Below are 25,717 nucleotides of genomic sequence, written 5' to 3'. Positions count from 1 at the left end.
TGCATTTAGCGGTAGTTTTGAAAGTTAATTGAAAGTTGTACCACTTTGGGTAATTCTACTTATGACTTTGTCCAATGCTGGTCTTTTGACCTTAGGGTTCTATTTCTGACACAAGCATTAAGGGAATGGGATGTAATATTTTAATCTTCTTAAAGTTGCCTGCTTTTGTCCCTCTAACCCATGAGTTTATTAATACATTTTAAAATCTAATATACACTATTTTCTTTATGTCCATTTAAACTAATAATGATTTTCTTTTCTCTACTCTTTTTTGGTAAAATAATTATCTTTGAATTTTGGGATTTTTATAAATAAGTCATTAAGCATAATTCTACTGTTTACTGTTTTATAGTCTTTTACACAGTGGTCCTCAACCTTTTTTGCATCAGAGACCGGTTTTGTGGAAGATAATATTTCCACAGACTAGGGGGTTGGGGGATGGTTTTGGAGTGATTCCAGTGCATAACATTTGTTGTGCACTTTATTTATATTATTATTACTTTGTAATATATAATGAAATAATTATACAATTCACCATTTAAAAAAAAAAAGGCATGGATGGAAGTGGTAAATAAAATAATGGGTAGGACACTCGTAGACTAAATTAAGTGTCAAATTCTGACTAAAAGCCTGATACCAGATGCAGCTGTACAATTTAAGTACATCAACTCACTTGCCACTCACTGATAGGGTTTTGATATGTCTGCAAGCAAATGATTTATTATGATCTCTGTGCAGTCCAGCCTCACTGCTAATGTTAATCTATTTGCAGCTGCTCCCTAGTGCTAGCATCACTGCCTTAGCTCTATCTCAGCTCATCAGTCATTAGATTCTCACAAGAAGCATGCAACCTGGATCCCTCACATGCACAATTCACAATAAGGTTCATACTCCTATGAGAATCTAATACTGTTGCCGATCTGACAGAAGACGGAGCTCAGGCAGTAATGCGAGCAATGGGGAGCAGCTGTAAATACAGATGAAGCTACTCACCTCTTGCTGTGCAGGCCAGTTCCTAACAGGTCGTGGACTGGTACTGGTCTGTGGCCCAGGGTTTGGCAACCCCTGGCTTAGAGGATGATTTCAATGCCTGAGAACTAGGACATTAACAGAAGGTTGTGACCTTCTTGATGTCTAGGGCCAGGGACTGTTCCCAGACATCTCATTCAGAAGTTCTTCTTTCATTCAGTTCTCTCAAATAAAATCCTCTCTAAAAACATTTTCTTTGAAAACCTGAAACTTCCTGCCCAAGATGCACATATAGCAACTTCCCTGCATCAATGCTGAAGTCCATAACAGAAGAAATCCAGCACAACAAATAGAACCAGACTGACTACACTGATTAGAAACACATTAGTTTTTCTTATATTCAACTCTAGTTCTCCAATACATAATTACCCTCAATTGATGAGATGTCACCCTTCATTTATGGTTGCTTATTGTTGTTTGCAAGCCTTTCTCCATGGATAATTAGAAAGTTTATTTATATATCAGTTTTAATCTTCCTATTAAAAACCTTGTTCTACTATTCATACATAGTAAAATATAGGACAGTGCTTTAAAGTCTATGGTTATTACTCTTGAGAACCAAATGATAAGCTGTAGTATATCATCTTGCTAGGCAATAGTTTTACTATTATACACCGATGGCTTCTAACAAAGAAGAACTTATTTTTCATTGAAAGAAAGATAACTATCAAGAACAAAGCTAGAAGTGATTCCCTTAAGTTATTGACTCACACTTAAACTTTTGATGTTTATTATATTGGCTAAATGGAAATTATTTATAACTTAATGACAGCTCATTAATAAATTTATACTCTCTTGAAGGTGGGGTTAATTCAGTATGCCAATGAACCAAGAGTTGTGTTTAATCTGAACACATTTAAAACCAAAGAAGAAATGATTGTTGCAACATCCAAAACATATCAACATGGTGGAGACCTCACAAACACATTCAAAGCAATTCAATTTGCAAGGTAAGTTGCAGCTAATGGACCAATATATTGATAACAGAAAAGTGCTCATAAATAAGAAAACGGAAGCAAAAGACAGAAAATAAATATACCTGGTATCCACACGTAAATCAGAACTAATAAAGAAAAAATAAGTATTTTATGACTTTACTTTGAGAAGATGATGAGAAAGAAACTTAAATCTTTGATTCCAGGATTTTTATATTATGACTTTATGTGAAGTCAATGAAGTGAGAAGACCTTAAGTTAAAACAGTAGGAAATGGAGGAATCTTTCATTATTTGTTAATATTTATTAGAGCTTCAGACAAATTGAGCTCATGAAGCACTTCGTGCTAATTAACAAGTGCCATAGAATCTTGAATATGTGAGTCTGAATTGAATTGAATGAGTTTATTATACTTATTACAATCTGTGGGAAGGGTGAAGTTTACAACAGTAGAGCATTCTTTTCATTCTTATCTCTGTTTCTCTATTTTCCTAGCTCCCTGGCCTTCATCTTCACTTTATTTTAATCAGATACCCTTACAAAAATGCTAAACACTCTCCTGTTGTTAAAAAGTAAATGAGAACAATAAGTTTGCTTTACCTTAAGTCTACTTTACACCTTTTTTATCTTGTGTATTCCTTCTTTCCACTATCAGAATTCCTTGGAAAAGGTGCATCTACTCCTTCGCTCTACTTCCTAAATACCTACAGCTCTGCCCCTAGGTAAGCATGGTCCTCTTAATCCCCCAACTCCATGGTCCTGCCTCAAGTCTCATTCTCTTCATCTCCTCAACATTTGATAATGATGAACATACATTGCTATATCCAACCCAGCTGCCATGCACCACCAACTTCTGGAATCCTTGCCAACTCCATGTCAACAACGTTTGCCTCTTCACTGGCTCTTTTTCTGATTTTTTTCCTTCATTAAACGGAGTCCTCGCCCCTTTATTGATCTTCTTTTTTAGAAATTGTATCCACTCTCATGGCATCAGCATCAGCTCTGTGTGGGTTACCCCACTGCTGTTTTCAGCCCTGCACTCTCTCCCAAATCTCACACAGGCATTCAGCTGAGGCTAAATATTTTTATTCGGAGTTCTGGCTCACTTACCAAATTCAATATGTCCTGAACTGGCCTAATTCTTTTTCCCACCACTCCTCAGCACTTTGCCATTTTGGTTCACACCGCTGCCTATTCCCAAGTCATTCAGACTAAAAACCTGACTATTTTCTTTATTCTTTCCACTCCTCCTTATGTCACACGTCTGGTCAGTCACCACATCCTGTCATTTCTATTTCTGCACTTCCCATGATATTTGTGCCTCTTTTTTCTATGTGTATATTTTAGTTGCTGCTTCTATCATCTGGTGATTATCCCCGTATGTTCTCAAAAGCAGATTCCTCACAAGAGAAGATATAATTGGTTTGGTTAATCGTTACTGTCCCTATTAAGATGCCGTTGTGGGCCAGACCATCTCACAAGCTGCTGGCCAGACAAAAGATCTGCTGCCATTAGGTGAAGTGCTCTTCCTGGTCTAGTAAACTACTCAGGGGAAGAAGTTGAAGTGGAAAATGGCCTTCCTGGAGTTAGAAAATTCCCATTGTAACCCTGTTTTCAGCAGAGAATGTAGGTGTGGCATTTTTCCCTGCGGGAATCCTGGGGCCCTGGCAAGTCTTCTTCTCCAAGATAATGGCCACTGTCTGTTGATGTGGGACTTGTCTGGCTTTCATCATCTTTCAAAACTTTGATTTTCTCCCCTGTGCCATCATCTATCTTCCTCTCACTCCTGTTTCCCAAGCTAATGGATTTAATCTGCCCAGTACAGGAGAGTCATCTGACTTTTCACTCAAATCCCCTAGAATATAATTACCTGTATTTCTTTTTATTGTTCCCTCTCTCTCTCTCTCTCTCTCTCTCTCTAACATACAAGCAGTTTTTCTTTTTTCTTTTAAAGATGTGGGGTACAAGTCAAGATTGGGTACATAAGTGGCCTACAAACAGGTGAAGTTTGGGCTCCCATTGGACCTTACTTCTCCTGGGCTGGGATCATGCACTCTTATTGGTAGTGTCTGTTCAACCCCAACACTTAACAGTGTCCCGCTACTGCCAGTCCCTTTCTTGTAGTATTATGGTAGGTGTTCAGGGTCCACTTATGAGTGAGAATATATAGTACTAAGTTCTTTGTTTCTGTGATAGATCACTGAGTATGATAGACTCTAAATCCATTCAAGTTATTGTAAATCATGCTGCAATAAACATGCATGTGCAGGTATCTATGAAAACATAGAGTGATTTGAGTTCTTCTGGGTATATTCCCAGTAAGGGAATTGAAGGGTTATATGGAAGGTCAATTTTTAGATCTTTTAGGAATTGCCGAACAGTTTTCCACAGAGTTTGTACTAGTTTATACTCCCACCAAGAGTGTAGAAGTGTTCCCTTTTCCTCGCTTCCTATCTAGCATCTGTTGTTTTTATGAGTTATTGATGATGGTCATCCTGGCTGGAGTTAATTGGTATTTCAGTATGGTTTTAGTTTGCATTTCTTTGATGACTAGTGAGGCTGAGCATTTTTTCATGTATCTGTTGGCTGCTTGTATGTCTTCTTTTGAGAAGTATCTAATCATATCTTTTGCCCACTTTGTAATGTGGTTGTTTGTTTTTTCTTTTTGGCACACTTGAGTTGCTTGTAGATCTTAGATGTTAGGCCTAACATTGAACCAACCATGCAGCCCATCAAAAGAGAACTGGATAAAAGAAATGTAGGACATATACACAATGGAATATTACACACTCATAAAGGAGGACAAAATTATGAACTTTGCAGCAACTTGGATGGATTTAGAGTCTATAATCCTGAGTGATCTATCACAGAAGCAAAGAACTGAGTACCACATGTTTTCACTCATAAGCAGACCTTAACAGTTATCATAATACTATAAGAAAGGGATTAGCAGTAGTTGGAAACTGCCAGGGGAGGGAGGCATACCTCATCAACAAGAGTACCTGCATAATGACCATTTGTATACCTAACCCTGAATTGTACCCCACATCTTCAAAGGAAAAAAATTTTTAATTAATTAATTAATTAAAAAATTTAAAATATGTGAATAGGTAGAATAAAAAAATTTTCCCATGGAAAAAAATTACCAGTAATGAATCATTATGTAATTACATTTTAGGCAATGGGCCCCAGTTTATGCAATATAAAAACTTTTACTTCAGCCAAGGGGTAAATATTATAATATTCACTTTGATACAAAATTAAAGTCACTTCCTTGTTCAGAGTTAGTATACTAAATTAATGGCAAGAAAAAACTGAATGTTCTTCTGACACAACAAAAATAATGACTAACCAAATGTTGAACTTTGCAACATGGGTCAAATTAATTAAGACTGGTTGGAGAAAAATAGCAAATATCTCCCTTTCTGGCAAGGAATAGACAAATGCCAACTTATCAAAAAAGTGCATGGACAGCCTGCAATTGACTCACAGAGTGAAAAGCACATTAGAGCTTGCATTTTCAAACATGAAAGTAATCTCTTAAATGTATACATGTATATCTATAAACTTAACAACGAATTTGTTCTGAACCAGGGTCAAAAGTGATCCTGTGTTATTTTTGAAATCTAATCTCCGTAGTACCCCATATATATTCAGCATGATGAAAAACTTCATCTGAGTGTCTCAGAGATGAACAGTGGAAACAATGCATTTACATTAAAATTCCACAGACCTTTGGATATAAATAAAAAATTTTAAAAATCCATTCAAGTTGCTGTGAAGTCCATAGTTTTGTCTTTCTTTATGGCTGCATAAGATTCTATCATGTACATGTATCACTTTTTTTTTTTTTATCTAGCCCACTTTTGATGGGAAGTATGGTTGGTTTGATATTTTTGTTTTTGTGACTTGTGCTGCAATAAACATACATGCACGGGTATCTTTTTTTGTAGAGTGATTTGAATTTCTCCGGGTATATTTCCAGAAGAAGGATTGCTGGGTTATGTGGCAGGTCAATTTCTAGTTCTTTTAGAAATCACCACGTTGTTTTCCATAGAGGTTGAACTAGTTTGCACTCCCACCAACAGTGTAGAAAAAAATATGGAATACTTCATAAATTTGTGTGTCATCCTTGTGTAGGGACCATACTAACCTTCTCTGTATTGTTCCAGTTTTAGTATATGTGCTGCCAAAGCAAGCACATATCTCTATTTAGTTTCTCTTTTATTTCTGTATCTTTCTTTTTTTTTTTACTCCATATTTTTTATTTTAAAATTGTGGGGTACAGTTAAGGGTTAGGTATACAAATATGCATTGTGCAGATACCCTTGTTGATGAGGTGCCCCCCCATCCATTGAATAGAATCTGACACTCAATAACTATTGTCATGTTTTCTTTCATTTTATTTTATTGAATGCCTACAGTAGCAACTTATTGTTCTAAGTATTACAGGTAATTAAAACAAAATGAGGCACAATTTCTGTCCTCAAGAACCTTATAATCATAAATGAAATCTACAATGTTTCATAAAGAGTGTATGTCACTGAAAAAGGATCTCATACGAATGTTGCAAATCAAATTTGTCTGGCTGAAAATAAGAAATATTTTCTACAGTTCTATATCCTGCAATATAGAATACAAAAAAGATTTTAGAAAATAAACTTATGTGCTCAATTTTTAATACATTGACTTTGACGTTGGCTATCAAAACTTAAAATGTGTATGTCCTTTATCCCAGTAATTTCACTGGTAAGATAATATCTCAATGATACATTTGAAAAATATGCCAATATATATAATATATAATATGTAATAATATTATATATTACAATCTTACTTGTAAAACTCAAAATGGCCTAAATACCCAATAATGGGGATCTGGTTAAATAAACTAAGGTGCCTCCAATTAATGAAATATGCAACCATGTAAAAAAAGAATAAGGGCTTCATATGTGCTGATATGGAACAATGTCTATCAAAACAATATGCCACCATTTGAGTAAAAGTTTAAGGGGTAGACTATACATATATTACATCTAAATAAAACTATTTCTAGAAAGAAACTTAAGAAAATGATATTAGCATTTATGATTTGGAGAGGGGCTTAGTGTCAGTTTTTTGTTTATGCTTTTCCAAATAATTTGACTTTTTTTTGCTATGTATATCTATTACTTTTAAAAAATAACTAAATATGAAAAAAGTAAACACGAGCCTGACAGAAATACCTTTGCTCATTGATTAGTATTCATGAATTTAACTTTCTTATAAGAAAATAATTCTAAAGAATCCTGTTGTAATTACATGCACAGGTATACTCACACAAGCCATGACACACATGGCATTAAATTATTTTTAATACAAGCAAGATTTATATTTGTATATGTTTCTTTACAAATTACAAATAGAACATATATGTCACCAGCATTGATATGGCTAGAAATTTTAAGTCACAGTAGGTTGTGCTTAAAGAAGGTAGTTTTGTATTTCTATTTCAAACCTGAGGTTTATGTATTAACTTCATCTTTTGATAGTGAGTCTTTAATTTTATCTGTCACAGAGATTCTGCTTATTCAGCAGCTTCTGGTGGACGACCAAGTGCTACCAAAGTAATGGTAGTTGTGACTGATGGTGAATCACATGATGGTTCAATGTTGAAAGACGTGATTGATCAATGTAACAATGACAATATACTGAGGTTTGGCATAGCAGTAAGTGGATTTGCTTTTTACATGTCTTTCAGCTGCTGGGTAAATGTGCCTCTATAGCATCACGTCTCAAGGCTGCACTTTCGCATTGGCTGTTCATAGCTTAATATAAAATAAAGTTTTAAGCCGGGCTCGGTGGCTCAGCCTGTAATCCCATGCCTTGGGAGGCTGAGGTGAGTGGATTGCCTGAGCTCGCAGGCTCGAGACCCGCCTGGGCAACTTGGCAAGACCTCATCTCTACAATAAATCAAAAAATCATCCGGGCATGGTAGTACGTGCCTGTAATTCCAGCTACTTGGAAGGCTGAGGCGGAAGGATCGCTGGAGCCCAGCAGGTTGAGGCTGCGGTGGCCAGGAGCGGCCACTGCACTCCAGTCTGGGCGACACAGTGAGACTCCAACTCAAAAAAAAAAAGAAAGAAAGAAAGAAAGAAAGTTTTTACGCTATCTCTGCTTTTTGCTGATTTTCATTTTGATCAACTAAATAAAGGGTTGTGGGACTATTGTTTGATTTACCTCTCCAGAGGGGCTATTGTGCTCAAAAATAGACTAGACCATACTAAGAGGGAAATTAGAGAATAGCAGTATTGACCTTTTTTCCTCTTCCTCTATTTTCAAGGTTCTTGGGTACTTAAACAGAAATTTCCTTGATACTAAGAAATTAATCAAAGAAATAAAAGCAATTGCTAGTACTCCAACAGAAAGATACTTCTTCAATGTGTCAGATGAAGCAGCTCTACTGGAAAAGGCTGGGACATTAGGAGAACGAATTTTTAGCATTGAAGGTAAACACACCTGCCTTCAAGAATTTTCATTCAAAACTTTTAAGAGAATTTTAATTTTATTATCACATACTTACTCTATTAATGTTAACTTGTACACCTTGTATAAAAAAGAAATCCTACAAATCAGTAAGAAAAATGAACATAGAATATGAATAAGAAATTTATAAATGATAAAATACAAATGATACATCAACATAAGAAAAGATTCTCAATTTCAGCAAGTGTTTAAAAATATAAATTAAATAAATATTGTTTTGCTTAAAAGATGGTTACAGATTAATAATGTTTAATCTTGGAGAGGTTATTGGGAAGCAAAGAATATCACACTGTTGATAAGATAAATGTTATAACCTTTGGGAGGCAAATTGGTAATATCTATTATAATCATAAGTAGTTTTACTTTTTTTACGCTGTGTTATATAAGTTCTAAAATTCTTGGATTTATTTACAATAGGCTTATGTATTTCTAAAATTCGATAAATGCAGCAAAGTTTTTAATAGTTTAGTTTTTCAGAAAGCATTTTATTTAGTGGACCTAAAATAATTTACTTAGGTGACTTTGGAATATCTAGTTAGTACAGAAATAACATATCTTCAGGAGCTTACTATATAGAAGATTATAACACACTTCCGTGGTTGGTTTTAAAAAAAAAGAAAAGACCCACATGACCCAAACCCTCATTAACTGCTGCAAAGAAGACTATATTTTATTGTGCACCTTTGTATCAGGTACAGCCTTAGAATCTAGGACCAAAGTTACAGTTTAAATATTTCTATAGGTAAATCTTGATCTGCTGATTATCCACTGGGAAGTTCTATCCAAGAAATTTCTTGCTTCTTCAATAGCCTGTGGTGTTACTAAGTTGTTTAAATCATCACAATCTAAGAGATAATACAAAATTACTAGGCTACTTACACTAATAATTTTGTTAGTTTGTAGTGGCATGAATAATAATAATTGCAATCTACAGGCTAACTAGAAATAATTTTGACCATTATCTGTTATTATGGACAGACTTCCAAAAGGGAGCAGTATTCTGCTTTTTAAAAAATTATCTCTACTTATCCTGGGCAAATTATTACATCTTCTAAACAAGACTATTTGTCAATTTGTCTTCTTGTCTATATCAGTCTAGGAATTTAGCTTCCTTTTTGTGAAGATTAGTGAAACAATCATTTTGATCACTCTGGATGGAAAATGAGTACCAACTGAGTCTTATGGTGTTAATGACAAAGACAAGCACACATGTAGAACTGGAAAAATTTTCCAAGTTGGCAAAATTCTAACTCAGTCTTGAATTCTAGTTCCTAATAGCTGACCCAATTATCTCTCAGCATAGCTTTTCCTACAGATCAATTGTCTAACTCTTCCAGCTGCGTCTGAGATATGTGTACATTTATTAGTACCAATATTTAAAAGCTAAAATTCAGGCAGCTTCATAGTTAGTAATGATCTGTTTTTAAAACAAAACAAAACATCACCTCTGTATTCACCTTACTTTCTACCTTTATTAAGTGTTCTTTGATATCAGGAACTTTGTAAGTATTCCATCAAATACGTTAATCTTTATCATTAAGATTAATGCCAACTTTAAACAACACTTTGAAAGTATTTTGTATTTCTATAACTGGCTAAAATACTTTTCCAGGGATTTCTTCTTCCCAGAATCTTCCAGTTATTTTAGGATGAAAATCAGAACACTGTGTGTATGTGTATGTGTGTGTGTATTTCCGTACATGCCCTTGTTTGAAAACTTGATTTCAAATTGCTGACAGTAAAGTCATTTTTGAAACTAATTTTTCCCAGGTACTGTTCAAGGAGGAGACAACTTCCAGATGGAAATGTCACAAGTAGGATTCAGCGCAGATTACTCTCCTCAAAACGTGTGTATATCATGTAACTTCAAGGCATGCTGTCATTTGGTATAGTACTTCTGGACACAGTAGCCTTATAGATAAAGAGGGAAGACAGCCATCTAGTGATCAACTGTTCTGACTCCTAGTCATAGTCATTTAATTTCTTTGTGCTGATTTACCTTCTAAAAATTGAAAGTTAATAATGACTTCCCTTCCGTATTTCACAGGGATTTTGTGGGGGGGTGGGAAATGATAATATCCAGAAAAGCCTTTGAATGCTCCAGGGCACAGGCACTGTATATTTTAAGGTATTATCCCTATAGGAATTTCCTTTGAATCAATTAACTACTGGAGATGTTTGATAAAAATACACACTCTTATCATCACTGTCATTGTTGAATTCTGAATTGTTTGGGTAGCTTTTTTAAGAGCAAGGACAGAAAATAATTGAAAAAGTACAGAGGAAAAACGTGAGACAGGATTGGAGTATTCCACTGTCTCAAGGGAGTACATTCCTGTTTTTCTGAAACATCTACCTTCCAAGTCTTTGATTCTAATTCAGCTCAGGTTATGAGAAAGATAGTGACAGGCCCAAAAAGATGTGAGTAAATATTTAGTGAACAATAGGAAGTCAGAGGATTTGATTGGCAGATCAGAGGACCAAGAATAGCTTATTTCTGTCTACAATAACAGTGCTTTTTCTGGATCATCAATCCTTAGAGATGCTCATAAAAGTCATAGATCTTTCCCTTAGGAAAATAAGTAAATGAATCCACTCACAGAGAATTTTGCACACAATTCCATGTAAATACCCTGAAACCTTTTCATGTACCACAGATTCAGAGTTCCTTGTTTTATTACAGTCATTCACATAATTTCATTGTCTCTTATCCTCAGAATGGGACACATAATTTCCCTATCTGCTATTCTGAGGGCTTGTGTTTTTTAATCCAAAATTATGTCTTTGAGATTTTCTAAGATCGAAAAACTAAAAATAACATATTGCATCCTGATCAAATTATCTGTGTCGTCTTCAGAAATGAATTATGACTTTGATTATTTAGACTGAAATTTGAGCCAATCCAGAGTAGCCTGTCCTTATTTGCCCTCCCCCTTGGGCTAACCAGTGGTTATTTTCCTTCTAGTAGATTGTCGTGGCTACAGGTGATTCTGGTAGGTGTGCTATTAACAAATAGATGAGATCTAAGGATATAGGTGTTAGAAGAAATCTGAGGAGTCAAGAAGTGAGAGGAGGAAAGATGAAAATAGCTTTCCAAGACATGCCTGGGATAGCAGTAACATCACTGTCTCTCCTCTATCGTCAGCACTTCCTGTTTCTCAAGCATGTCTCATATCTGATTGTGGGCTTTTCTTATGAATATGTGGGACTGGAGGCTCGCTTCTGACTCCTCTAAAAAGATCTAAACACTCAGCATTGGCAAACGTGTGCCTTTGAACAGAAATTTGAAGATAGTTATGTACCTATCCTGGACAATAGCTAATTACAAAGGTTTCTTTATATAGTATGTCATATTAAATAAAGTCCAAGATAACACAGCCCATAGGAAGGCTTGTTCTCCAGCACAAATATATTAAAACAATTCTGTGATATATCAACAGACATTCACATATATTTTATTTCATGTTAATTTTTTCTTAAATCTAAACAGTCAGTCTACGTTTTGCCTATCCTGCATTCTTATGCTTTAAAGGTGACTTGTTTTAATAATCTTCATTTTTGAATTATTTTAGGGTATCCTGATGCTGGGTGCAGTGGGAGCTTTTGACTGGAGTGGGACAATTGTCCAGGAGACATCTCATAGACATTTTATCTTTCCTAAACAAGCTTTTGATCAAATTCTGCAGGATAGAAATCACAGTTCATATTTAGGTAATGCACAGCAGTATTTGGTTCAGTAAACTTAAGTTCTCCTTTAAGCCAGAGCTTTGTTGATTCTCAGGGTTAGTTCAATAAAACCATTGAACTGTCATCTAATTATCATATTTATTTTACATGTATATGTTACCTCTTTGCCAATCTAGTCTCACCTTATGACTACTTAATGAAACATGATATTAATATAATAATATAATTATATTAATTATTATATTAACTCACTACTCTCTTCTGACTGGTCAAGTGGTTGTAATTCTTGGAACATAATTGTGTTTCCTCTAAATGGAAATCATTTCTAAAAGCCAATATAGTAAGTAGTAGTCTCATATTATTATTTTAGAGCTCTCAGTCTTCTTGTTCTTATAATAAGAAACCACCAATCATGAGAACCTACTATAGGACAGTTCCTGAGCTGCCTGGTTTATCTATATAAACATTTAAATCCTTCCAACACCCTTTCAGAACTTTTCTACCTTTGAGAGCACATGGTTAATAACTTACCTAAAGTTAAACACCCTAGTAAGTGGCAAATCCAGAATTTGAACCTGGGACTAATTCCAAGGCCTGAGTTCTTTCCATTGTGCAACACTGCCTTTTAAATTCACTTATTTATTCATTCAGGAAATACTTGTTGAATGCCACATCCATAGGTGGCTAATGAGGACAACCAGAATCTAGGGCCAGACTTAAAGGTAGAGATCCCATCTATGCAGGAAAACGTTACAGGTCAAAGGGCAGGAGCAACTCATCTTAGAAAAAGGAAGACGTGCCCTCAGTGACGAACTCAGGAGCCCTGGGAACTGTGTGTCACACTTAACAATAAAGGACACCTCTACTAACTTTTCAAAATCTTTATCTGGTTGAGATATTCAATGGTACTCATTCTATGACTCCTCTTTTAGGTTACTCTGTGGCGTCAATTTCTACTGGAAAAAGTACCCATTTTGTTGCTGGTGCTCCTCGGGCAAATTATACCGGCCAGATAGTGCTATACAGTGTCAATGAGAATGGCAATGTCACCGTTATTCAGTCTCACAGAGGTGACCAGGTAAGTCTCATTGTTAAGCAGATTAAATTAATTTTATAAACAACTGGGACAAGTGAGGTGTTGGGTGGGTGGGAATTATAGTGCCTCCTCTACAATTGGCTCTGTAATCTGAGTTTATTTACTATATTCCTCAAATCTTTACAAAACCGAGATCTACCATTGCCCTTTGACAGCTTACTGAGAGTTTAGCTAGCTGTTTAAGGTCACACAGCCCTAATGCATTGAGCAGTCATTAAAACTTAATACCGTCTGGCCTCAAAGCCTATTTAGTTACATTCCACTTCATATTTTTGACTTCCCAGATTAATAATGCATAGGCATTATGTAGTCATGATGGCAGGCACCTAACCACTGCTTTATAGGCAATCCCATACTAGAAACCAAGGATCTGGAGGCGGGAGCAGTATAATGTTATAAGGTCTGTGTTTCATTTGAGCCTGTCAAGATGTCCTGCTGGCTTTAACATTTCTAAAAGTAAAACAACTCACTTCTCTGCCACTTTTGATTGATGTGTGACAGTTTGGTAGTCGGACCCTACTGAATGTCAGTTATGGCCCACTACAGCCAAGGTTTGTTGCTAGAGTAAAGGCCAGCTAATTGCTTCCTATTTCCTTACTAAATAGTTTTGACCCATGGGCTTGTCACATATTTGAAAGGAGCGTCACTGATCCCAGACAACCAATAGAAAGTGGTTTTCTTCTTTGAGTTGGAGAAACTAACCACAGATTTATCTTCTCTGGGATTAAGTCTGATTAGGCTGCTGCTATGGATTTTCTAGGAGTAAGAAGATCTTACTTATTTCTTACTTATTTCTTGATTTCCTTGACCACAAATTAGCTATGGTCCTGTAGTTTTCCCTCCTCCTTAATAATTTTAAGAAGTCTTTAAAATGTAATTTTGAAGATAATAATAAAAGTGTGATGGAAAGAATCACTTCTTATTCATTTCTAACTCCTTAAAAAGTATTCCAGTGGGCATGCCTTGAATGTTATTGAATGGGGTGAATATCCAAAGTCCCAGCCTCTTATTTGTTTATTTATTTGTTTTTGAGTTGGGATCTCATCCTGTCACTCAGGCTGGAATGCAATGGCATGATCAAGGCTCACCACAGCCTCACCCTCCTGGGCTTAGGCAATCCTTCCTTTTTAGCCTTCCAAGTAACTAGGACTACAGACATGTCACCATGCTCAGTTAATTTTTTGATGACTAAATTATTAGAGATGAGGTCTTACTATTTGTCCAGGCTGGGTTTGTACTCCTGGGCTCAAGCAATCCTCCCGCCTCGGCCTCCCAAAGTGCTGAGATTACAGGCATGAGTCACCACTCGTGGCCTCCAGCCTCTTATTTTATCTCTACTAGTCTTCCTGTCCTCATTTATCTGGCAACCACTTACCTGTCCCAGATCATGTCATGGATATTCATGTCATTTGTTCGATCATCTCTTCTCTCCACCTAGAAAGTTCCTTATCCTTAAACGCAATTGAAGTAATACTTGAGCTTTCTAAGCCTTCTTGCTTCCCCAGCACTCATCACTCAGCATTTGGGACTGACTCTATTACAATCCATTTTACTATAGATGCTCAATTATTTGTTCCTCCTGTCTTTTTCCACAACACACTCACATACCTACTCAGAATTTTTCTAAGTGTGGTCTTTGACCCACTGGCATCAGAAACACCTGGAATATTTGTTTTAAATGCTCCTAGACATTGTCTAGAAATGGGTCTCTTGGTGATTCTTGTGCAGGTGTTAGATGGTGACACAATGGAGGAAAGAGACTATGTTGTTTGTCTCTATGTTCCTAGCACCTTGCAGGTAATAAACACTCAATTATTGTATGTTAAGTGAGCAAATAAACATTCAGTATAATATGAAAAGTGTATGAGTCCTAGGAATCCTAAAGTCAATATGCTTTATTACTCCAGATTGGCTCCTATTTTGGTAGTGTGCTGTGTTCAGTGGATGTTGATAAAGACACAATTACAGATGTGCTTTTGGTGGGTGCACCGATGTACATGAATGACCTAAAGAAAGAGGAAGGACGAGTCTACCTGTTTACTATCATAAAGGTAAAAAAAAAAAAATCCTTAGCGACAATTTAATTTCCTTTAGAACTAACAAATAAAAGTTAATCTGCTTTTGGAAAGAAAATGTATTATTATTAATTGATAATTAACTTTCATAGATAATATGATTTTATTGTATCATTTTGAGAATGTCTCTGTTAATGTTTTACACTAAAAGGCGTAACTAGAGTTTAATGTATAGTGTACTGCCATTTTCCATGAGAGGTCTGTTTGAATATATATTCTCTTATACATTATAAATGCACGTTATTTTCTGAAATACACACGCACACAAACATTTGTGTATTTCTCAAGTATATCTGACAAAGCTTTGCCGTAAAAGGAAAATTAATAGGGCAATACTATCTTGTTATCAATTGAGAGTGAAAAAGACAAAGTGTACGGGCACTTTGGAAACCTTCATATAATCCCAGTTGTTTTCTGCATTTGTTTGTCAGGAAATACCATTGCCTTGTATCACATTTAGGTATATGTCCAATTCTTGAAATTTCCAGTCCTTGTACATAAAACTTTAATATGGAAAAGCACAGTTTTCCAACTTGTAGACTGAACTCTTGAAATCCGTGTGTAGGCCAGGCACAGTGGCTTAAGCCTGTAATCCCAACACTTTGGGAGGCCAAGGTGAGAGGATTGTCTTAGCCCATGGGTTCGAGACCAGCCTGGGTAACTTGGTGAGACCTTGTCTCTACAATAAATCAAAAAATTGGCCGGGCATGGTGGCATGTGCCTGTAGTTCCAGCTACTTGGAAGGCTGAGGCAGAAAGATCACCTGAATCCAGCAGGTTGAGGCTGCAGTGGCTGGGAGCATGCCACTCTACTCCAGCCCGGGTGACAGAATAAGATTCCAACTCAACAAAAAAAAAAAAAAAAAAGGAAAAGAAATCCATGTGTATAAGTATAGTATACTTAATGAAATAAACAAAGAAAACCAAATTAAAGAAACAGGAGGACACAGAAAACTAGATGACAGTAGAGGGGAAAGGATAGAAAAAGAGAAGCTGATGTTAATATAGTGCAGCTTACGTTTAGTTGTTGTGCTATTTTGTGCTACCTTATTTATTTAAATCAGTATAAAAATTAACCTTTAAAAACATAAACAATTAATTGAATAATTCTAAAGCAATTATACATATAAAGAATGTACAACAAAGGAAACACATAGGCATGTCTGTTTGAAAAATAGACACATCCTCAGTTTCTTAAATATTTCTGACTTGTTAAATATATTGAATTATCATCAGTTACTGAAGATAAAAATATTTTCTAATACCTTATAAAACTCAATAGCAAAGTAATTTCCATAAGATTATAATAGAGGATAAAGAATCAACATTGGTCCAATTTCATAGTTGATTAGCATCGCTTTCTTGTGAAGTCATGGTATATTTCCACACTTGATTACAAAATCTGAAGGAGAAATTGTGTGTTTTACAAGGAAATGTCTTTTCCTTTGGGAAGAATTACTTAGTGTTTCTTATAATGGGATATTAACAATCTCATTTTCCATTTCCTGTATCACTATAATTATGCTACTATTTGATATTTTTTAAAGTACAGTTTAAACTAAGATACTGTGTTTTATTTGTTTTGTGACTAATTTCATTCATGATATTAGTAGATTTTTACTAGAAAATGTTTAAATCAAAAGTTTTAAAAATAGGTGAATATTATTGAATGGATATTTTTTGGTAGGTCATCTCTTTTCACCTTGATTCATGACCTTACTTACTGAATTGCTTATTTATAATTTTCATGACAAATTGAGAATTTTGAACTCTCAAAGGAATACCCTCTCCATTTTTAACATTTAAAAATTGGTTAAGTCATCAATTGTTCTGAATTTTAATTATACAAGTTGAAAGATTTGTTTTAATCATCTGTTTTTTTCCCCCTTTGCAAGGGCATTTTGAATCAGCACCAATTTCTTGAAGGCCCCGAGGGCATTGAAAATGCTCGATTTGGTTCAGCGATTGCAGCTCTTTCAGACATCAACATGGATGGTTTTAATGATGTGATTGTTGGCTCACCATTGGAAAATCAGAACTCTGGAGCTGTATACATTTACAATGGTCATCAGGGCACTGTTCGCACAAAGTATTCCCAGGTAATCCATGAGCTACACAGTAATGTATTTACACATGAGTGTCTTTGTATTTAAGCTAGAGAGTGTCTTGGAGACCATCCAACCCATTCATCTTATTTAATAACTTATCTATTCACTCAACAAATATTTAGTGAGCCTCTACTATGTGCCAATCACTGTTCTGGACTCTAGGGATGCTATAGGAACTGGACAGACAAAATTCAGTTCTTCAAGAACCTTATATTACAATGAGGCGACAAATGTTAAAGGAGGGAGGCAAGATAAAGTGTTCCTGATAGTAATAAATTCTAAGGAATTTTTTTTAATAAATGGAAACTAAAATAGGAAATAAAATTTCAGGGATGGGTGGTATCAAGTGGTTGAAAGGGTGATTAAGGAGGACTCACTGAGAAGGCACCTTTTGAGTACAACTTGAAGAAAAAAGAGCTAGGATAGGAATCCAAACCTGAACTTGCATCGTTAATTCCCAGCCTACTGATCTTTTCGCTGGCTTGTGATTTTATGTTAAAGATTCATGCTATTTCCTTGATGAAAATGCAGCTGCAAGAATGATATAGGGATCAGATAAGATGCGACTGAAAAACCAATGCAATTTTGTGGAAAATAAGACAACCTGGAAAATGACTACATAGAGAATATAATGTAATGTAGAGGCTGCCATTTTTCTGGTTCACCTATGGTACACTATAATTTTATGTCAAACTTGCTCTTCCAGAAAATCTTGGGATCCGATGGAAGTTTTAGGAGCCATCTTCAGTATTTTGGGAGATCTTTGGATGGCTATGGAGATTTAAATGGGGACTCCATCACCGATGTGTCCATTGGTGCCTTTGGACAAGTAGTTCAACTCTGGTGAGTCACTGAGAGCCAGATACAAACTAGAACACTAAATATGACCTGCTAAGAAGTAGAACAGAGGTCTGTGCTGGTATTATAGAAATGCAACACACATTCTATAAGACTGTAGGGTATTTATGTATCATAGTTTGCATAAAGGAAGAAACATTTTTCTGGTGGGAAAAATATATACATTTTCTTACCATTAGAATTAAATTTCCAACAAAACAGAGAGGAGGACAGTAGCTCACACCTGTAATCCCAGCACTTTAGTAGGTTGAGGTGAGGAGACTGCTTTAGGCTAAGAGTTTGAGATCATCCTGGGCAAAATTATGAGATCCTGTCTCTACAAAAAGTTTTAAAAATTATAATTAAATTTTTCTTCTCTATAGGATGAAAAGAAATAGTGGAAAGAAAACACAAAACTCTGGAAATGATATCCAGAATATTTCTGAATCGTATCTCCCAGTCAACTGCCTTATCTCTCAGCTTACAGAAAGGAAGCCTCTTGAGAGTGCATAGCAAATACTGAAACTTCAGATCACAAAAGTAAAGTGTAACTTCTTTTGTGACTAAAAGGAATATTTCAACATTATTAGTTATAAACAAGAAATTATTATTTAGGTTCAGCTGTTCTCTCATTGACCTCTAGAGAGCTGAAGATTGGGAGAAACAATAAGAGATTCAGAGGCTGTGGGATTCAAAGTCAAAAATAAGTATATTGGGCTGGTGAGGAAATAGTCCCAAAAAGAAATTGATTATTTTATCAAGAGTCTCCATTCATTCATTCGTCTCTATTGAAAAATGTATTTTAAATGTCCAAATATGTCAAGAACAGAAAAACATTATTCACTGATGTTTTGTGATTTTTGAGTTTAATGATACTATTTACAAATCTCACTTGTGCTTTTAAAGAATGAGGTGCATTTTTTTATTGACAAATGAAACCTTTATAGTTAAAGAAAACGCAAGAATAATATTTAAGACTTTGAAAAACAAGAAAATATATTTACTGAATAAATCAGGTAAAATCATTTCAGAGTAGCATACCAGGAGTAAATAAAGGTGTGTTACAATTATATGGCTGATTTTTTTTTAACATTTCAATTTTTCTCTTTAAAAGGAGTGAGTTGTGAACAGGGGGGTTAAATTCTTTATAGACAAGAAAAAAAAAACCGTGCTAGAACCCAGCTTATTCATCATCTTCTTCTGCGTCTTTCTCCTCTTCCTCATCCTCTTCGTCTTCCTCATCTTCTCCTCTTTCTTCTTTTTCTTGCTCTTTTCAGCCTTACCGACTCCCCTTTTCACTGCATCAGGCTTGCCTTTAGCTCAGTATCCAGTCAAATATCCTTTTCGTATTTCTCCTTCTGCTTCGCGGTCTTCTTGTCTTCTGCAGCAGTGTTGTTCCACATCTCTCCCAGCTTCTTCAGAACATCACCAATGGATAGGCCGGGATGCTTTCCTTTGTCTTTGGGGCGATACCCAGAACAGAACAAGAAAAAGGCCGAGGGAGGACCCTTGGGTGCCCTGGGATCCTTGAACTTCTTCCTTGTCTCCCCTTTAGGAGGGATATAGGTTTTCTTTTCTCTTTCGTAACAGACCTTGTCCACCTTTGCCATCTCTTCAAATTTCCCCTTCTCTTTAGCAGGCATTGCCTTCCACCTCTTTGAGCCCTACTTAGAAAACTGAGAAGTTGACGGAAGCATCCTGGTGCTGCTTCTTGTGCTCCTCCCAGCAAGTTTGCACGAAGAACGCGTATGATGACATTTTGCCTCTAGGCTTCTTGGGATTTCCTTTGCCCATGTTCGGTTATTTTTCCTTGGCGCGGCACAGAGTCACCCAGTGCCCATCCGGCTCTCGGCTCTCACTTGCCCGGGCGCTGTTTCCATGGAGTTCAATGTACTGCAATGGCTGTCATAAGGCTGATTTTTAAACAATGTTATCATACCTTTCAATGAACATCACCCTGTAGCCATCTCGGTAGGCTTCAGACTTGCTGGGCTTTACGTTTACTATACTATCACACTCTTTTTTTGTGTTTTTTTTTTTTTTTTTGAGTTGGAGTCTCACTCTGTCGCCCAGGCTGGAGTGCAGTGGCACGCTCATGGTCACCCCAGCATCGACCTGCTGGGCTCCGGTGATCCTTTCCGCCTCAGTCTCCTAAGTAGCTGAACTACAGGCGCGGGCTACCACGCCCGACTAATTTTTTGCTTTTTATTGTAGAGACGCGGTCTCACCAGGTTGCCCAGACCGGTCTCGAACCCGCGGGCTCAGGCAATTCTCTCGCCTCGGCCTCCCAAAGTGCTGGGATACAGGCTTGAGCCACCGCGCCAGGCCCACACTCATTTTTAATGTAGTCAGTGATGGCCAAACTTTTCTCTTTGAAGGTTGATTAGCTTCTTCAAAAAAGTCAAGGCACAGGGAATCAAATCAATGTACTATGGTGACCAATCAAACTAGGTTCATGCCATTTTCTGTCTTATAAGGAGCTGAGACTGGATTTTCTGAACAATTCTCTGAGAATAATTTCTTTAAAAATCAGTTTTAAAATATTAAAATTAATGATATCTGTATTGGAACAGTGCTCAGTTTCTCAAAGAAATTGCCTTAAAGAAAACATTTTCTTAGGCATTTTAAATCTTCTAGGTTTGAGGACGTATAGCATCTATTAGATGTTTTGTGACTACTTATTAGGGAGCCTGATAGATACACAATTAACTGTTAAAATAATTTTCTTAATTGATTGGAGTCTTCAGGTCGTACCTGGAATTAAAAAAAAAAGTTTTCTGTGTCTTCTTATGGTACTTTTCAAAACAGTGGAATTACTAATTACTACTTGCTGCTTTGTAAATAACTGAGAGGATGCACAGGGGACATTATGATGAGGTACAAATTTCACTGATAAAGAAATTAGGAAGGCCATAGGTTCTAATTTCTCACTAGCTAACTATTAGTGAGAAAACTTGTGAAGTCAAGTCTTTGTGTCTCAGATTTTTTCACTGATAAAATGGAGACCATATTTTTTTCTACCTATTTCACAGGAGCATTGAAAAGAGCAATTGAGGCAATGTGTCAGATATCTAAAGGGCTGAGCCAGTTTCAGAAATCTATGGCACTCCATCTGACATAGACCCTTCAGCCTTTTACTGGTGTCAGACTAGTTGCCACTATCATGGCCACATGCCGCACTTAAAGGATTTTACTGAGGCAGCAGGAAAATCACCACTGCCACTTTCCTCAGCCCTGCCACCCCCACCTTCCTATCTTCTGTCTCCCCCACCTTTGTGAGAAGAGTGAATATCACTTCTTTTAGTTGCCAAAACACAACCGAGACCATGACTTTGCATTTAACTTGCAAAGATGTTACACATACTCCTCCTGTGTTCATTCATATGTTCATTTAATAAGATATTAAGTGTGTATTGTGCTGGTGATGGACTCACAAGCGAGAAAGACATTATCCCTGTCTTCCATCTTAAATCTTTCAAATATGAAATACTGCTGAAGTGCTTAGACAGACTGGTAGAGAGATACATTCAATAATGCTGACATTGGATCTTTTATGTAAAGGTGAACTGTGTAATATGTGACCTTCTATGTAATGTGCGAGCTAGATAATAATGTCTATCTATCTGTGTACATTTATTTCTTTCAGGTCACAAAATATTGCTGATGTAGTTGTAGAAGCTTCATTCACACCAGAAAAAATCACTTTGTTCAACAAGAATGCTCAGATAATCCTTAAACTCTGCTTCAGTGCGAAGTTTAGACCTACTAAGCAAAATGATCGAGTGGGTGCGTAAAACTCCAAATAATCTGTTCAGAGATGGGTAGGCTTACAGAGTATTAGCCTTGAATATAACCTATATTTTGGTTTGTAGACGAAAAGAAATAAGGGATTTTTGTTGAAGACTAAATTGTCACTTAAATTACCATGCATTTGAGGTGCCTGAGAATGATTCATTTGTCATGGAAGGTTTTTTTCTTTTTTTTAAGATCTTTTTTCTTCATCTCTAGAAGATGAAATTCTGCTGCAGAAAATTGTGATCTTTGTGATGCAATCAAGGGCCCTCCCAACTCTATCCTTTGAGTTTCTCTTGCCCACAGATCCCTCACTTAAAACCCTGGGCACACACATTATGCTGGACTGCTGCCATTTTTTTTTTTGAGTTGGAGTCTCACTCTGTCGCCCAGACTGGAGTGCAGTGGCCGCTCCCGGCCACCGCAGCCTCGACCTACAGGGCTCCGGCGATCCTTCCGCCTCAGCCTTCCAAGTAGCCGGAATTACAGGCATGTGCTACCACGCCCGGCTGATTTTTTGAGTTATTGTAGAGATGAGGTCTCGCTGCCCAGGCGGGTCTCGAACCCGCGGGCTTAGGCAATCCACTCACCTCAGCCTCCCAAAGGCACAGGATTACAGGCTGAGCCACCGAGCCCGGCTTGCTGCCAGTTTTGAATGAGTGTGCCACGTTGGCTATGACATGATCTACATAGGACATGGTCAGTAAAAGTATCAAATGTTGTTCTTGTTCTTGAGGAAATAATAAGCATTCCCAATAATGAAAGTTATAAATGAAAACAATATATATAATTTATGCCCAGTATTTTAAATTTTCTAAAGAATACAAAGAAGTCTGAATTGCATCTCATCAGACAGGGAAAGGTGAGGGAAATCCTGTGGGCAAGTGTCAGCAGGAATTGTCAACTTTTTTGAGGGACTGGCCAAGGTGTCTTTCAAACCTGGCTGAGATCCCACATCCTCCGAACCCTTTTCTAACCACTTTATCTCATCTTTATCTCAGCATCCAATTACCTTAGCACCCTCAATAACATAGCATTCAATGTAATGCTTGATAAACACTTGATTCAGAGCTGCCGTCTTTCATTTACTGCTGCTTTATAGGTTCTAATCCACTTTCCATCAGATTTTGGCTCTAAACTTCAAAACCTGTAGTTTATCATTAAGTGACTAATAAATAAACCAAAAACTAAAAATATAAAAACAGTTTATTTGCCAAGATATAAATAAGGTAAGATATAAATAAGGAAAGAACACAAGTCAAATTAAGATTCACATCTTGGCACATGTTCTATATTTTCCTACATTTCATTTCCATTTGGAAGTTTTTCTTTCTGGTATTCAAACATTGACCTAACTTTGAATAGTGTATCTCACCGACCCGACTTGTAGTACATCTAACAGGGTAGCCATGAGAGTTAAGTCAAAAACTGTTGCTATATAAGCATTAAGTGGCTAGTCTGCCTAATAGATTAACTTGGAAAATATATTTATTGACAGTAATGGCTGGTTGGTCAGCTCTCCAGGTCTGGAGCATAGATGTGTCTCAAGTCCCTTCAACTTTTTGACTATATTTCACCCCTTATGGTGCCGCACACTCAAAAATTCTACTTTCAAAGAATTTCCTTCCCATTGACTGGCTGCTGAGGGTCTCTGAACTTTTTCATTACTGGGCATCTTTCCCTTTGAATCCTTTTCCCTGATGCCTTCAGATCCACAGACAAGCCAAATGAAGTCACTGTGAGATCATTTGTCACTTCATTGCTTGGCAATGAATCATGTGTATGACCTGAATCTCGTCTTCATAACTGGGAATTTATAAAGTGTATGGTTTCTATTATTTATTGCATCAGGTGCACACTCCAGTTTAACCTTAATCATGTTTTTAAAAAATAATATATTGCCTATAAGACTTTATATCATTTTTACCAAGTTGCTTGAAAAAAAAATGAAAAAGCATTATCATGTGCACTTTGTTTTAACTTTAGTCATCTCCTACCATTATTTTTCCTTTCCCTTATTTTCCCCTTATTTTTAGTTTATTTGATTCTTTTACATTTTATCTATCTTTATTGGCCTCACAACATAATTAGAGCAAAAAATATATAACAGCATATCTAATAGGTATTTTAAAAGCAACAAGTAGGCCGGGCTAGGTGGCTCAGCCTGTAATCCCAGCACTTTGAGAGGCTGAGGCAAGTGCATTGCCTGAGCCTGTGGATCTGAGACCAGCCCGGGCAAATTGGCGAGACCTCGTCTCTACAATAAATCAAAAAATTAACAGAATTGATGTTTTGGGAAGTATAGGCAACCTTTAAAATATGTAAAATAATAAAATAAGATAGGGTAATTCAAAATAAGGCAGTTGATGCTATGAATAGCACCAGATGTTTTCTCTCAATTTTGGACATATGGCGGGTGGACTTTACTTAAAGGTAATAATTCTCATAGATTGGACTTTAGTACTGACATCAATTATTATCACATAATTATTTTTCATGGGTTGGTATTGTTATCTCTGTTTCACAGATGAGGAAACAGGTTCAAAGAGGTTAAGTAAATTGCCTGAGGTCATAGAGCTCATAAACTGCAGAATAGGGATTCGAACCAGTCTGTCTGATAGAAACCTTATTGCTGCAGTGCTGCATGCATTTCTTCATGTAAGCATCTAGAATATGTCAGGCACTGTACATGTTCCTTTAGAGTATCTCAGTTAATTCTCACAATAAACTAATCATAACTGCATGGAAACAGAAAGAACATGAGCTCTTATTTACAAAATACCCCAATTGTATTTCTGACCATGACCTAGCTGTGTGAACTTAGGCAAATTATTTTACCTCTTTTATTCTAGTTCATTTTCTGAAAAATTGGAGCACGATATCCACTTTCCAGATTTATAGTAAAATGTGTATAGTACATGAGAATGTGCTTGCTTGTAGCCACTCAGTAACTCTTCCTTTCCTTTCTGCACCTTCGTGTTGTGGATGATGAAGCCAATGCTTGAGGGGTGAAACATTTGCCAGGTTCGTCCAGTAGGTTTTCTGGCAGCAAGTTCAATTTTCTTTCCTCTGCTTAAAATCACATTTCTTTGTATCCAGTCATCTACATCATATCAGAACTAGAATTATAAATGACATGTGGTGCTATCAGTGGTTCAAAATCCACCAATGTAAAGACTATTTTCATATTTTCTTGAAGTCAGATACTTTGACAAATAAGACACAACAAAGCAGGGATGATTTTTCCTTACCGGTGCCATTTGTAATAACATTTCTTTATGATTTTTATCATAGCCATTACATATAACATCACACTTGATGCAGATGGCTTTTCATCCAGAGTAACATCCAGGGGTTTATTTAAAGAAAATAATGAAAGGTGCCTTCAGAAGAATGTGTTAGTAAGTCAAACACAGAGCTGCTCTGAACACATCATCCATATACAGGTGAGACCTCAGCATCATCCCTTTTCATCTCATTTCTTCTTAAAGGCAAATGAGCGGTGAAAGTCTGAAATAGAAGTGTATGCGTTTAAAATGTAGCCCTTCTAATGAATACCTTTCTTGTCCAATTCTGTGAACAGGAAGTATAGACCCTTTACACTACTACTCATGGTCACGTCTTATTATTACAT

The 25,717-nt window shown here is 36.4% G+C and overlaps 1 protein-coding gene and 1 pseudogene across 1 annotated transcript in view; one reads left to right on the top strand and one right to left on the bottom strand.

Annotated features, from left to right (window-relative positions):
- ITGA2 (integrin subunit alpha 2) overlaps nucleotides 1–25,717 on the top strand; it is a 101,714-nt gene that overhangs the window by 55,265 nt on the left and 20,732 nt on the right. Inside the window, 11 exon segments of the mRNA XM_021718725.1 lie at nucleotides 1,831–1,979; nucleotides 7,522–7,672; nucleotides 8,287–8,452; nucleotides 10,260–10,336; nucleotides 12,062–12,200; nucleotides 13,109–13,254; nucleotides 15,180–15,323; nucleotides 17,242–17,445; nucleotides 18,161–18,297; nucleotides 21,938–22,077; nucleotides 25,378–25,529. Of these exon segments, the coding sequence (XP_021574400.1) occupies nucleotides 1,831–1,979; nucleotides 7,522–7,672; nucleotides 8,287–8,452; nucleotides 10,260–10,336; nucleotides 12,062–12,200; nucleotides 13,109–13,254; nucleotides 15,180–15,323; nucleotides 17,242–17,445; nucleotides 18,161–18,297; nucleotides 21,938–22,077; nucleotides 25,378–25,529 (1,605 nt within the window).
- On the bottom strand, nucleotides 19,241–20,085 carry LOC103272894 (annotated as a pseudogene).

The sequence above is a fragment of the Carlito syrichta genome, unplaced genomic scaffold, assembly GCF_000164805.1.
Source record: "Carlito syrichta isolate Samal-C Ts95f unplaced genomic scaffold, Tarsius_syrichta-2.0.1 Scaffold313372, whole genome shotgun sequence".
Taxonomy (NCBI): domain Eukaryota; kingdom Metazoa; phylum Chordata; class Mammalia; order Primates; family Tarsiidae; genus Carlito; species Carlito syrichta.
The sequence above is the reverse complement of the archived record's forward strand: the minus strand, read 5'-3'. Positions and strand labels throughout refer to the sequence as shown.